Raw genomic sequence first — 12701 nt, 5'->3', positions numbered from 1 at the left:
ACTTTTTAGCATATATTTATAATTTAATGTTTAAAAAATTAACTTTGTAAAATCAAAACATATTCAAGTTTTTTTTACATTCTTCTACGATACACATAGTATAATATGTTAATGATAAAATTTGAAATTATATTCTTTTCAATCTTTGACAAACATTGTTTGTTGTTGATTTTTAGATTTCACCAAGTATTTTGAAATATATAGTAAAATAATACGTTAATATTTATTTTTATAAAAATGTATATATATAATATAATAGAGTGTAAAAGAATAGTGAATAATTCTTGATCTATTACATATATTGGGGTTAATTAAATTGTTAGTTTTGGAGGAAAAAATTGTGAAAATTAACCAAAAGATGACAAGTGTTTACAATTATTTTACTTTATTAGAATAAGGATATATGTAGAGAGAGCCAGTTTTTTGTACGAAAACTGTAACAACTCGTATTTTTTATTTATTATAGTAGTATCTAATACCCGACCCGTTTTTATTTTCGAGTAATTTAATCAATAAATTATTCAATTAAGTTAAACATATTCTTCTTTTCTTTATTTAATTAATAAAACTTTGTTAAATATTGAAACTGTAACCCTTATGAGCCGTTGCAACGCACAGATACTTATACTACTGAATAGTAATCAGATTTAGAAATGGGATTATAGAGGCAATGTGTGTTAGGCGTTAAGTATGTCAGGGTGGGGTGGGGGTAAACGAGAGGGGGTCACGGGTGTGTGGTTATAATTAAATAACGGTACACGGAATAATATAAAATACTTAGGAAATTGATAGTGCTCATATTTACAGAAGTGAAAAATCTTAATTATATGATCATTTAAAGTATGTTGAACCAGGTATTTTATTGGAAACAATTTCTTTATCTTCTAGAATGTGGTAAGTTTTGCTTTCGTCTCATATGTTTGCTTATTTGTTTGTTTGTTAGTAGGAGTTTGTTATTTGTTTTCATAAAGGGCAATTTATAATGTTTTAACAAATCTGATATGATATAAAAACACTCTCTCGTTTACTATTGTAACGTATCTAGTTTTTCTTGCTTTCAACGTGTGTTAATTAATAAGCAAGTCGCAAATAGTTTGTTGCAAGACCCTCACAAGAATAGCAACGGATCTTAAGACAATCATGAGTGAAACTGTGAAAGATATGTTAGTTTTCAATAGAAAAACGAGTAAAGTGCGTTTTCTTTAGTGTGGCTTGTTCAAAGTTGATATTTCAATCCACAAGTTTAAAATTTTCTATTTCCGTCCTTAGAGTTTCATTTTCGTTGCAATTTTCCGAATACCAAATTTTAAACTTTTTGACTGATATATCAAATTTGAACAAACTACAAGGACAAAAACTGCAATTTACTTTCAGAAAAACATAATTTTTTTCCGTAATATTGTTAGCCATTCCTTCATAACAGAGAGATGACCCTTGAGGTAAATAACAACCATTATTTCATGTTTTCTTTTCAAGTCTTCTTCTATAAACGAGGGAGAATATCTACCACAAACGTTGCATTTCCAAACATAGTAATGTACAAATAACCCAACAACGTTTGGCTTCATTTCAACTTCCATATTTACATTCAAGCATCTTATCATCGTAACAATAAAAACAAGAACAAAGAAATACAAGTTTTGGTTCATCAATCTTATCATCACATTTGATTTGATTACTCAAGTAAGTCATAACTTGTTTTTGTTGTTCCTTCATTATATCATTATGATGCCTACATTTTACATTAATCCGCATAATTTTGATGATTTTGCGACCATTAAAGAGATGACATGCAACCTTTAAAGAGTAGTGTAATGGTACGTGTATGATTCCGTCTAAATGGTTGCATGTTATGACAAAGTTTGCGAACAAAACATGCTACAATTAGAATTTATGTACCAATTAAATTGCAACAAATTAAGGCTCCTTAGATTATCATTATCATTCACACGAGTGGGTCTAGCCTAATATTTGTGGGGGGTGTTTGGGGTGGGGTGTTATTAAAAAGAAGAAGAAGATTATAGAAATATAATATTTATTCGTCTCCTCTATTATTGAAAAGTTATATATCAATGATTTTGTCTATTTATATAACCTACACATGTGTAAGTCATGCCTATGTTAAATAACTTGCACATGCATAAGTAGATGGTTAAATTAATTTTATATATATATATATATATATATATATATATATATATATATATATATGTTAAACTATAATACACAAATAATTAAAAACATAAGGATTTTTTATATCAAGCAAATAAACAAATTAAAAACATGTTGAAAAATATATCTATGGCAATGGAGATGGAATATGTGAATCTATCCACTATGTTTTAGGCTCGAAAATCTGTTGACTCGCAAATCACACATAAATATGGAGCTTTGACCAAGGATGCCAGCTTTTTTTCTTATTTATTTAAAGACAAATTTCTTTTACTTCTCACATGACTCGAACCCAGGATCTGCAGGATCACACAAGACCACGCTACACTGCATTTCGTGAATGACTAGACTAACATAGATCATATCAACATCTTTATGCACAGGAATAAACAAAAAGCAATATGGAGGTGCTATGAGAACTATATTGCCATGTGTTGGAAGTGGAATAAGAACAACCAAGATAAAGTAAGCTACCACAAGCAACTACCTAAATTTTAGTCTCTACAATAATCCTACACTGATTCTTTTTTCTATAACGAAACGTTAGGTAGTTGTAGCTGAATTCAACATCTCACTGTATTGCCACGAATGTGAAAGGGTCGTCGCTGAAACAATTTCAAAAATCAAAGGTATCAATGTTGTTGTATAGGTCTTCGACTTATGATCAGTATCATGAAACTGAAATTGTATCAAATATGTGTAGGGGTTGAGAAGTTTATGACAGATATGACAAGACATCATGTTGTGGTGATGGGCCGCATAAGACCCGAGAAAGTGTTGAAAAAACTGAAGAAGACAGGAAAGAGAGTAGAAATGCTTTTGTCGTGTGAATATGACATGCCGGATGACACAGAAAATGAGGAAGGTGAAGTTGGGGATGAGTTCTTGCAACCTGCCCCGAATCCTTTGATGTATGACTATTTGCGAGAGAGTACTTTGTATACGATATTTAGCGACGAGAATCCTAATGCTTGTTCAATAATGTAGGCTGCTTTTTATTGCAAAGAAACACCAGTCCTATATTCTTAGCTCTCAAACTTGTGTGAATACATTTCAGATTAGCAGCAATTCTTAAAATTTTGATTTAAACAAATGAACTGAAAAATAAAAAGCATCAAGAGGTCCAATTAGGATACGAAAAAACAATAAAAAATGGTTCGTTTTCAAAAGGTTAGAGGTTTGATGACAAATGGACCATATATGTAACTCCCGGTTAATCATCAAAGATAGCGATTTCTATGTCACGAAGTTTTCAACATAATTAGGCTCGTCTTACTTGAAGTCGTTATTTGAGATAGCAACGTCAACAGCAGATGGACAACTTATTTCTCACTCTTCCCTCTGTCGCAGATTGCGAATTTAGAAGGCCACTAGCCTGTTTCTCAAACATCACAAAAAAGACTATTACTGTCATCAGCCATTTTCAGAACAATCTACTTTAGAACAAACTAACAGAAGATGGATTGGAAACATAGCTAAAGTTTAAAAAACTGAAAGTCATTCATCGCCTGCTTGTAGATTCTTGGAGATGGGTTTGCGTTTAGGCTTTTCAGATCGAGTCAAGCTCATATAGCTCAGTTTACTATTATTATTAGGTTGTCCAACAAAACTGGAGTTAATGAAGCTTATAGTAACAAAAGAATGAAATTTGCCAGCATTAAGATTTCAATTTCTCTGATAGATTCACAAACTAAACATAATTATGGCAAAGAATTGAACTTGAATCGAAAAATAAGGGCAATCAAAAATGTTTAGAAGGGTCATCCAAATCGAAAGAAGCCACTTTGAGATCCAAACGACTCGATTTTCATGGTTCGACAGTTTTGATGGTTCAGTCCGGTTTAAAACTTAAAACTGGTTGCTTGACCTTTATTATTTATGCATATTTTTCCCACTTTGGAATACATTTATATACAAGCATAAACCATTTTTATCATTTTAATACTCTATTAATTATTTTTTAAAAATAATTAAAAAAACACCAAAACTAATAAACCCTGCCTGTCCTGCTACAGTTTGGTTTGCCGTTTCCAGTAACCATAGCTAACGGTTCAATCCAGAATTTTCGTCAGACCAACCGAACTATACCATAAACACCCCTAGATGAAATAGTCCATTTAAATCTGCCAACCAAATGCAAGATAGATTCTAATACCAATCTTTTTTTTAACATTTTCAAACTCAAAAAACATCCTAAGAACCAAACATCCTTACAGATGAGATCTAATTAGGGTTAAGTAAACATTTTGTATATAAACCACTAATCCAACTCAAATATGTATCGACTCTATCTATGAACAACCTCAATCAAACTTTTGATTTTGAAGATGCAACCAAATGATGCAATGTTGTTGCTTGTATAACAGTACTCGGGTTTGAACTCACCTCCCGACCTCTAGTTGGCCTCCTCTCTAGTGGCCGCCACTTACGAGGAAGAAACCGAACCAACCGCGTTGACGTTACTAATAATATCACTCCACCAACTATTAGCAACCTGCAGTTGGATATTAAAAGAAATATTAAATATTTTTACCGCATTATCATCATCATCATCATCATCGTACTCAGTATATCCCACCAATAGCAATGCTATGGTAGGGTCTGAGGAGGGTAAGATGTAGACAGCCTTACCTCTATCCCATAGGGATAGAGAGGCTGCTTCCGGTGAGACCCCCGGCTCGATAGTAGTTTTGAATCAAGCCTTGGACATAAGACACATAACACTCAATCATCGGGACACCGGCTGATTGGTGCATGTGCCATTGTCTTTCGGCTATCAACGCCACCACATGATGCCTGATTAACCTTCCGCCACTTTTAACGTTATTTTCACGTGATTAGTAAAATAACGTCAAAATTAGTGCAATTTTACTTTTGCCCACCCAAGGGTTCACACATATATACATTATATGTGCGCACCGCAAGCAGGGCGTGTATTTTTTTTTTTTTTTTTTTTTTTTTTTTTTTTTTTTTTTTTTTACCGCATTATATGATTATTAAATCAATTCCATTATACAATATCTAAAAGAAAATGTGATATTAATCATATTACCATCCAATCAAAAGCCAGAAACGCGATGTTGGACTTTCGGGCAATCGTTCTCCAAGTGCAAGCATACCAGCAAGTACACCTGTCACAATTGAAGCCACAGCACCACATGTGGACACTACAACTGCCCTCCCGTGTTTCAACCCACGGGTCTGCTTATACACATGCATAAATAACAATAATGAGAAATTAGTTCCAGATCAAGCAAAAGTGGCAATTGGGAAGCCACCATGATGTATTAAAGGTGTTTATAACCGTTGCAAACGCCCAAACAGAAACAATTCGGCTGGTTCCAGAATAATACAATTCGGTTTTGGCAGTTTATGTTTTGAACTTGGAAATGGTTGTTTTAACCTTTTTTTTTCATTTTTCAAACGCACAATTGTGTATATGTATCAGGGAGTATAAACGAGCCTAGCTGCTCGTAAGCTACCCGAGATAGGCCTGCTTAAAGCTAGAATTGGGCCAAGCTTAAGCGACTCGAACACGATCTCGAGCTTTAAAACAAAAATGTTTAATAAACGAACCCGAGCCAACTCGCTTGTAAGCTACTTAAGATCGGCCCACTAAAAGCTTGAATCAAGCCAAGCTTAAGCGACCAGAACACGAACATGAGCTTGAACTTAATAATAAATGTGTTTGATAGCTTCACTTATCGAGCTCAAGTAAGGTCGTGAGCCTAACCGAGCCTATTAAATTTATAATTTCTAACATATTAACTAAATTTAAATGATATTATATTTGAAACTACGATAAAATTAACCAAATAATTTATACTAATGTTACAAAAATTAGAATTATAAGTAAATATATATATATATATAAATTATTATAAATCTTTGTAAATAGAAAATTAAATAATAATAAACAAGTTGAGCTCAAGTTTGAAAAATTACAAGAGCTCGAGCTCTAAAATTAAAGCTCAAATAGAGCCTGCCACGAGCTCTCATAAGTTAAACGAGCCGCCAGCTCGGGCTCAGATTGGCTCGTTTACACCCCTAATATTATGTATGTATTGAATTAAATATAAATATATTTATCATTTTTAATACAAACGAATCTAGCTCGCCAACTGAACCACACAATCCGGGCGGTTCGGTTTGATAATTCCTAAGTGGTTCAACTAATACTTTTGTTGACAAAACCAGCCAACCGGACCGTGAACACCCCTAGATGTATTACTACAAAAGTATTGAAAATGGTAAAATGAAGATTAATAGTGCTTAAAAGACCTGGTAAACAAAGCCAGAAGCACTACAGCATATGCTGATTGAGATGCAAACAGGAACCAGCAATGCAGAGAAACCCTGCTCCAGGAATACAAATCCCATTTTTGAAATCACAGAAGCCATCCTGCAGTTCAAAGGTACAATTCTTAATTTCTTATTATCACGGCATTAGGTCGGTTTGGATTATACTTTTACTAGTTGAAAGAGTAAAATACCCAAACAAAATGCCAGACTCCAAGCCATATATGATCTCCTCAACGACTTCAGATCGCATCTGTGTAAATTTCCAAAATGACAAATATATATCATTTACGATAATTTTATAAAATTATCACACGTGCTGGAAATTTAGGATACCAGTTCTTGCTCTCTTCGTTGACGTCTGTAAATACGAAGCCATCCGTTTAAGAGTGCCTATACATGTATAAAATTAAATATCACAACTGTGACTTGAGACCTTTTTTTTACAAAGATGAAGGACCAGACTGCATGACATATTGTAAAAATGAAAATTCTATAAGAATCATGTGATTGAATATACAATGTAAAATATATACGATATCTTTTCACCCCGAAACCATACTATATTGATAACTTATCGTAAAACAAAAATCTGTTGAAAAAACATGTAAGGTGATATAGTGAATACTATAAACAAAACAATACCTAATACATGATTAATAATATAAATAAATCTTTGTATAAAGGGATTATTGGTTATTTCTAAACTCGTTTAAACAGTCAGCAATTAATATTAGCAAAAGAACAGATAGTAACATATACACAAACACACAGCATGCATATGGATGTAGTATGCATATACATAAGCATTTATCCACAAAAGAAGAAGTGAAAGTTGGACAAGGACAATAACTATAAACATTAACAGTGTAGATACTAAAATATAAAGGGCATCCAGTTAAAAGATAAAAAAAAACTGAATAGTTAGTAAAGTAAATATAGGAACAGAAACATGGTATGATAACAAGAATCAGATGGTGCAAAGAATAAGATACCTACAAACAAAAATGCAACACCACAAGCCAACCAAGGTAAGTGTAAGATAGAGATTGAGGAAGCCGTTTGCTCCTCTCCTCCCGCACCAACTCCTGCAGATTCAACAATAATATTAATAATTTTAGTTTATTCAATGTAAAAAAAAAAAGAAGATATTTTTGTTTAGCCAATAGAATCTTTCTTAAACTATTGTGAAGAAAAAGCATATGTTTGAACTAAAGTTTTTGAAGATCTCAAAAATAATCAAGTGATTAGATTCTGGCACCTAGTTTATTATCTGTATAATATGAAACTCACATTACCTATGGTGCCAAGACCAGCGAAGGTAATCCCCATCCAATCAACAACATTCATGACTTCCTTCAGGTAGAAATGAGAAAAGACAGATAGGATAGCAAGACCACAACCAGAAACCGGTTGAATCACAGAGACCTAGAACATCAAAAGGTTGGATGTAATTCACTTGTTTGGCATATTAGTATATTTCAAATGAATGCCATACTACTTTCCCCAAAAGTTAAGTTATTACCCCTAAGGTTTAGAAATAAGAAGACTTACAGGAGCTAGAGATAATGCTCGTAACATGAGCAATGCCCCAAATATATCCATAAGAAAACCGATGAGCCAAGGCTTATTAGAAGCATAAGATCTTATCACCTACAAAATAGAGCAAAATGTGGTGTTGTTTTTTTTTTATCTAAATGATTTGACCTGACAGTTCCGAATTCAACATTAAGTAATAAATCCTGCAACAGGTTCACATGATGAAGGTGAAATTGGTGTACATATATAATATAATTGAGGATCGAAACCCTAAAACCTAAACTCAGTGCATTAGATTGGATAAAGAGTTCATCAATAAACATTATTATGATTATTAGGTTAACAAGAGTGGATATGCAACAGATCACGAAACATGCATAGATAAACAGAGAGAGAATAATAATAATATGGTGGTCTGATTCGTTGCCTTGAGTTTGATGGAGAGTGGAGGAAGAATGACGGTGCCTTTCTTCTGCAGAACTTTTCCGATGTTGTTACCGGCGGTCGCTGCCACCGTCAGCAAGATCGCTTCCCACATCTCTCTCTCCTCTTTTTGATTGCCAAGATGTTCACTAGTGTAATTGTCACATTGTGTAAAATATATGTTTCATTGTGTAATGTGATCCCCATACACTCCACATGTTTATACGGTATTAAATGACTCGTATTGCTATCTGACAAACCATAAAATTTATACGGTCGTATAGAAAACATTTAGATTGCCATAATCGCTGCTGGAAAACGACTATACGCGTCGAATAATGCTATATGACCTGTATAGACAGATTTTCAGTTCTCTAACTTTAAAACATGAAATATTTTATGATGATTGATAAAATTAAGCTGAAAGTAATTTGACTGAATGTAATATCAGGATTAAAGCTTAAAACGTGAAAGATTTGTTTGATGTTTTATAAGATTCTACCAAAAGTTGTTTAACTTCACGTATTATTAGGATTTATGAATCTAACAAAAATAATATAAGTATATGTGATCTTGTTAGTTAATATTTATCATTCTTGTTCTCTCTTCTTCTAGGTTCTCTTATTACATAGATTAATGTAGCAGTGTATCATAAGTTTATACGAATGGAATTTTTACATCGATCTTTGATAATTATTATCCATAAAGTAACTTTGGTGAAATTGCGGAGTTACTGGTGGTGAAAATTGTGGGGTTAATGATGGTGAAAAGTGTGAAGTTACCGGTGAGGAAAATTCTGAAGTTGGCGTTGGTGAAAATTCAAGCAACATATCCGTTTTTTCAACTGATAAGGTAAAATCATAAAAAAATAATTTTCTTTTCCCATGTATCTATAAAATATACTTTCTTTTCTTGTTGATAATCTACAATTTTTTAAAAGCGTTTAGTTTTTTAATATTATCTACACTACCATTCCTAACATAAGAATTTTTCTTTTAGATATTCGTATCTCTCGATGAATTGAAGAAGTGGCTGAAAAAACCGGTCGTGAGAATGGTGTTGTCATAGTCACCGAACGTACAAAGAAAAACGCCAACGGGGAGGTGAACAAAATTTTTCTTGTGAGTCGTGATGCCCACAACCATGAACTCGCTTAACATATGGAGGGTCATTCATATGTGTTAGTCCCGGTGCTGATCGATACGAGATCCGCACGAGGTCTAGGAGTGCGGAATCCTCCTAGACTCGTATATGGTGTATAGACGAAGAACACAAACACGTACACGATCAAATACACAAACAAATACAAGAATGGATAATCAAATCTGCAGATTCATATAATAATAAAACACGTTACATACCGTAACATAAACAGAAACACGACTGACCCGAGGTGAGCTCTACCTCGGGTCGTCTCACACGACTCTCACTCTCTTGCTCTCTCTTGACACTCAAACTGTAACACACACTCTCTGAATTACTGGATTCCCTCTACATAACCTAACACGACACATGTATATATAGACAATCTTCACGGGCTTGGGCTTCAGTAGGCGAAGTTGTTCATAACTTCGCCTAGGGCGAAGTTGTGATAACTTCGCCTAAGGCAGAAGTTGTTACAACTTCGCCGTTGGCGATCCGCTGGTCAGAATTGCATAGCGACGGTCACAGAATGCACCAACAGTCTCCCCTTTGACCGTTGCTCTCAATTCTAACAAACACGAAAGATCATCTGTTACAAAACATGCACTAACAGACTCCCTCTTAACTGATGATCTTCTGTTTTGTTCATCAACCAGCCGTGTCTGAATCTGTCCTGTAGCTTCACAAATCTACCAATCACCCAGCGTCTTCCATATCAGATCTCCCCTTCAGTGTAAGCTTCTCCGACTATAACGATTGAGGTCTTTGAAATGCATGCATCCTCGTGCCAATAGATCATCTCAACCAATCACGTGAGTCCATCTGACTTCACCAACACATGAAGTTGGGCTTCCTCCACAACTTCACCAACTCGTCGGCATACGATAAGGTTTAATCTTCAACTACTCAACATCAGGTGATCAATTTCATCACAAAACCACCTTGACAGAATCTAACACATGACCATTAATTAATCCGAAGCATCTTCAATCACCAGGGATAACAATCAAGAACATAGACACTTTAATTCCCGGTTAAATCCAACTTGTTCCAGAATCTTCACTCGTATAAATAAGCATCACGTTTCAGGATCCAATTCTCGAACGCCTTGAAAATAACATAAATAATATGCTCTGACCGCAATCCAGTAATGACGAAAACCTTCAGTTCAATTTGACTTTCTTCGGTTGGTCAACCACGAACAACAACAATTTCATTGCCCACAAACACCCGAATATGTGTCAATATCCAGTTTCAAACAATATCCCATTCACAACCTCAACTCCAAATCCAGAGTTGACACGTATTTGTTCACACGTAAGACCAAGAGATAACAAGATCACTCGTTGACGGAACAACATCTTTGGTCTCACAATAATCGTGTACACCCGGCCATACAGACGAAAACTCCAAACAATAATTAATTTTTTTTTTTTTTTTTTTTTTTTTTATTTTTATTTTTCTTTTTTTAACTTCACCTGGCCATAACTTCGCCTGGCCATAACTTCGCCTGTTCATAACTTCGCCTGGCCATAACTTCGCCTGGCCATAACTTCGCCTGGCCATAACTTCGCCTGTTCATAACTTCGCCTGGCCATAACTTCGCCTGGCCATAACTTCGCCTGTTCATAACTTCGCCTGTTCATAACTTCGCCTGGCCATAACTTCGCCTGGCCATAACTTCGCCTAAACCCTAAAATTTAAGCGACAACTTCGCCGAATTCAACAACTTCGCCCGTAATTTTCAAAATCAGCCCTTTAAGTTTGAATAATCCTGAATTTAACCTTATCAATTACCAAAAGGAGTTAAACAAATATGATCAAGACCTAGTAACCAACAATAATATAACTACAAAAAAACAAAAAAAACTTAGAAAAGTTTTAACGAAATAAGGGATCAAATTTCAGTCTAGTCAGGGACCACTACGTTTTAGAAAAGATCCTAACAGGAATCATACTAACGATGTGACTGTCACTTAGATCCGTGTTTGGCTGTATTATGACATAGAGACACAGGTTGTAAGCATGTAAATAACGTAAATGGTTTTCATCGTTTCTGTGATACTGATTAAGGTTCAGTTAAGCTCAAAAATTTAAGTTGGCAACATCTCAGAGATAATGATGTCTTCTATCTATTCTCAAAGCGTATTTGGCTATACCCAAGTCACCCCGAATTGACTTCGACCCATAATGTCTGATTATCTTGTAGATACACTATGTCTGCCTCCCGTTTTCTTCTAACTCCAGACTTGAGAAATTTATATACACGTATATATATATATTTATATATATATATATATATATTTTTTTTTTTAAATTAAACATTTTTATCGACTTCGGAGTACTAAATCACTGCAAGTCCCGAATCTGGATCACTGCAGTATCTTGAAATGCTTTCTTCACGGGAATCAGAACACTCACAGGCTCGTGTATGACTGGGGTAGTCGCTTTTCTGCCTATCCTTCGAAAAGATATGTATGAAGACATACAAAACTCTTAAGGAGTTTCCACGTAAATTCGAGTAAATTTAAGTGAGTATCACATACACTTTTACGCACCATAAAATTACCATGACATACAATGACTGTTCTAAAGCCTTTTAAGCCTAATAACTTCACTAGTTAAGCACACACAATCAATATATATATCATTTTCCAAGGTTGGATCAATTTTCTGTTAAACACAGCATAGAACTTCATACGAAGTAACAGACTTGAAAATTAATTTCATTTCCCACAAAAAAACTTTAAATTCAATCGCCCCAATCACGTCAAAGTCGTCAGGTAAACGGCTATCCTGAAGATCCAATGGATCAACTGGACCGACCACATACAAGTATGTGTCCTTCTTACTAAGTATGACCGACTAATTTTCAGCAACTGAAAAGAACACACGTCATAGCTGCCCCGGGTCACTTTCAGTCTTCCAGTTAATGGCTATCCTCATTCTCTACGTTGAAACGAGGACCAAAACATATCCTAGGATATGTCCATCAAACTGAGGTAACCGACTAATTTTAAGCAAAAATGACCCATGTTTTTTTTTTTTTTTTTTTTTTTTTTTTTTTTTTTTTTTAAATCAAAGACATGGTTACTCGGGATTGATCATCCCGTTTAGCTCAATTA

The 12701-nt window shown here is 34.3% G+C and overlaps 2 protein-coding genes across 2 annotated transcripts; one reads left to right on the top strand and one right to left on the bottom strand.

Moving 5' to 3' along the window:
- Positions 1-2601: 2601 nt before the first annotated feature.
- Positions 2602-3159, top strand: LOC143633329 (heavy metal-associated isoprenylated plant protein 19-like). Its single transcript, XM_077101648.1, has 3 exons — positions 2602-2637; positions 2720-2801; positions 2876-3159. Exons 1-3 carry the CDS (start codon positions 2602-2604, stop codon positions 3157-3159), a joined length of 402 nt encoding a protein of 133 aa, XP_076957763.1.
- A 1159-nt stretch (positions 3160-4318) lies between these two features.
- LOC143633328 (putative magnesium transporter NIPA9) lies at positions 4319-8590 on the bottom strand. Its single transcript, XM_077101647.1, has 9 exons — positions 8438-8590; positions 8026-8124; positions 7770-7899; positions 7471-7559; positions 6808-6864; positions 6666-6724; positions 6454-6574; positions 5225-5373; positions 4319-4666 (listed from the first exon to the last, which is right to left on the bottom strand). Exons 1-9 carry the CDS (start codon positions 8546-8548, stop codon positions 4480-4482), a joined length of 1002 nt encoding a protein of 333 aa, XP_076957762.1. The 5' UTR covers positions 8549-8590; the 3' UTR covers positions 4319-4479.
- Between the last annotated feature and the right edge of the window lie 4111 nt (positions 8591-12701).

Source organism: Bidens hawaiensis, unplaced genomic scaffold (genome assembly GCF_021521415.1).
Source record: "Bidens hawaiensis isolate Kalapana, Puna unplaced genomic scaffold, B.hawaiensis_p1.1 tig00006678_1, whole genome shotgun sequence".
NCBI lineage: Eukaryota > Viridiplantae > Streptophyta > Magnoliopsida > Asterales > Asteraceae > Bidens > Bidens hawaiensis.
Note: the sequence above shows the minus strand (reverse complement) of the source record. Positions and strands in the feature narration are given on the sequence as shown.

What these genes read in the sequence shown, in the direction of transcription:
- LOC143633328 (XM_077101647.1), bottom strand. Translation starts at nt 8,548, where the DNA reads ATGTGGGAAGCGATCTTGCTGACGGTGGCAGCGACCGCCGGTAACAAC. An exon ending in GAGCATTATCTCTAGCTCCT is followed by an intron (nt 7,900 to 8,025) that starts GTAAGTCTTCTT and finishes TTGATGTTCTAG; the next exon opens with GTCTCTGTGATTCAACCGGT. An exon ending in AACGAAGAGAGCAAGAACTG is followed by an intron (nt 6,725 to 6,807) that starts GTATCCTAAATT and finishes AAATTTACACAG; the next exon opens with ATGCGATCTGAAGTCGTTGA.
- LOC143633329 (XM_077101648.1), top strand. Translation starts at nt 2,602, where the DNA reads ATGTGTTGGAAGTGGAATAAGAACAACCAAGATAAA. An exon ending in ATAAGAACAACCAAGATAAA is followed by an intron (nt 2,638 to 2,719) that starts GTAAGCTACCAC and finishes ACGAAACGTTAG; the next exon opens with GTAGTTGTAGCTGAATTCAA. An exon ending in AACAATTTCAAAAATCAAAG is followed by an intron (nt 2,802 to 2,875) that starts GTATCAATGTTG and finishes AAATATGTGTAG; the next exon opens with GGGTTGAGAAGTTTATGACA.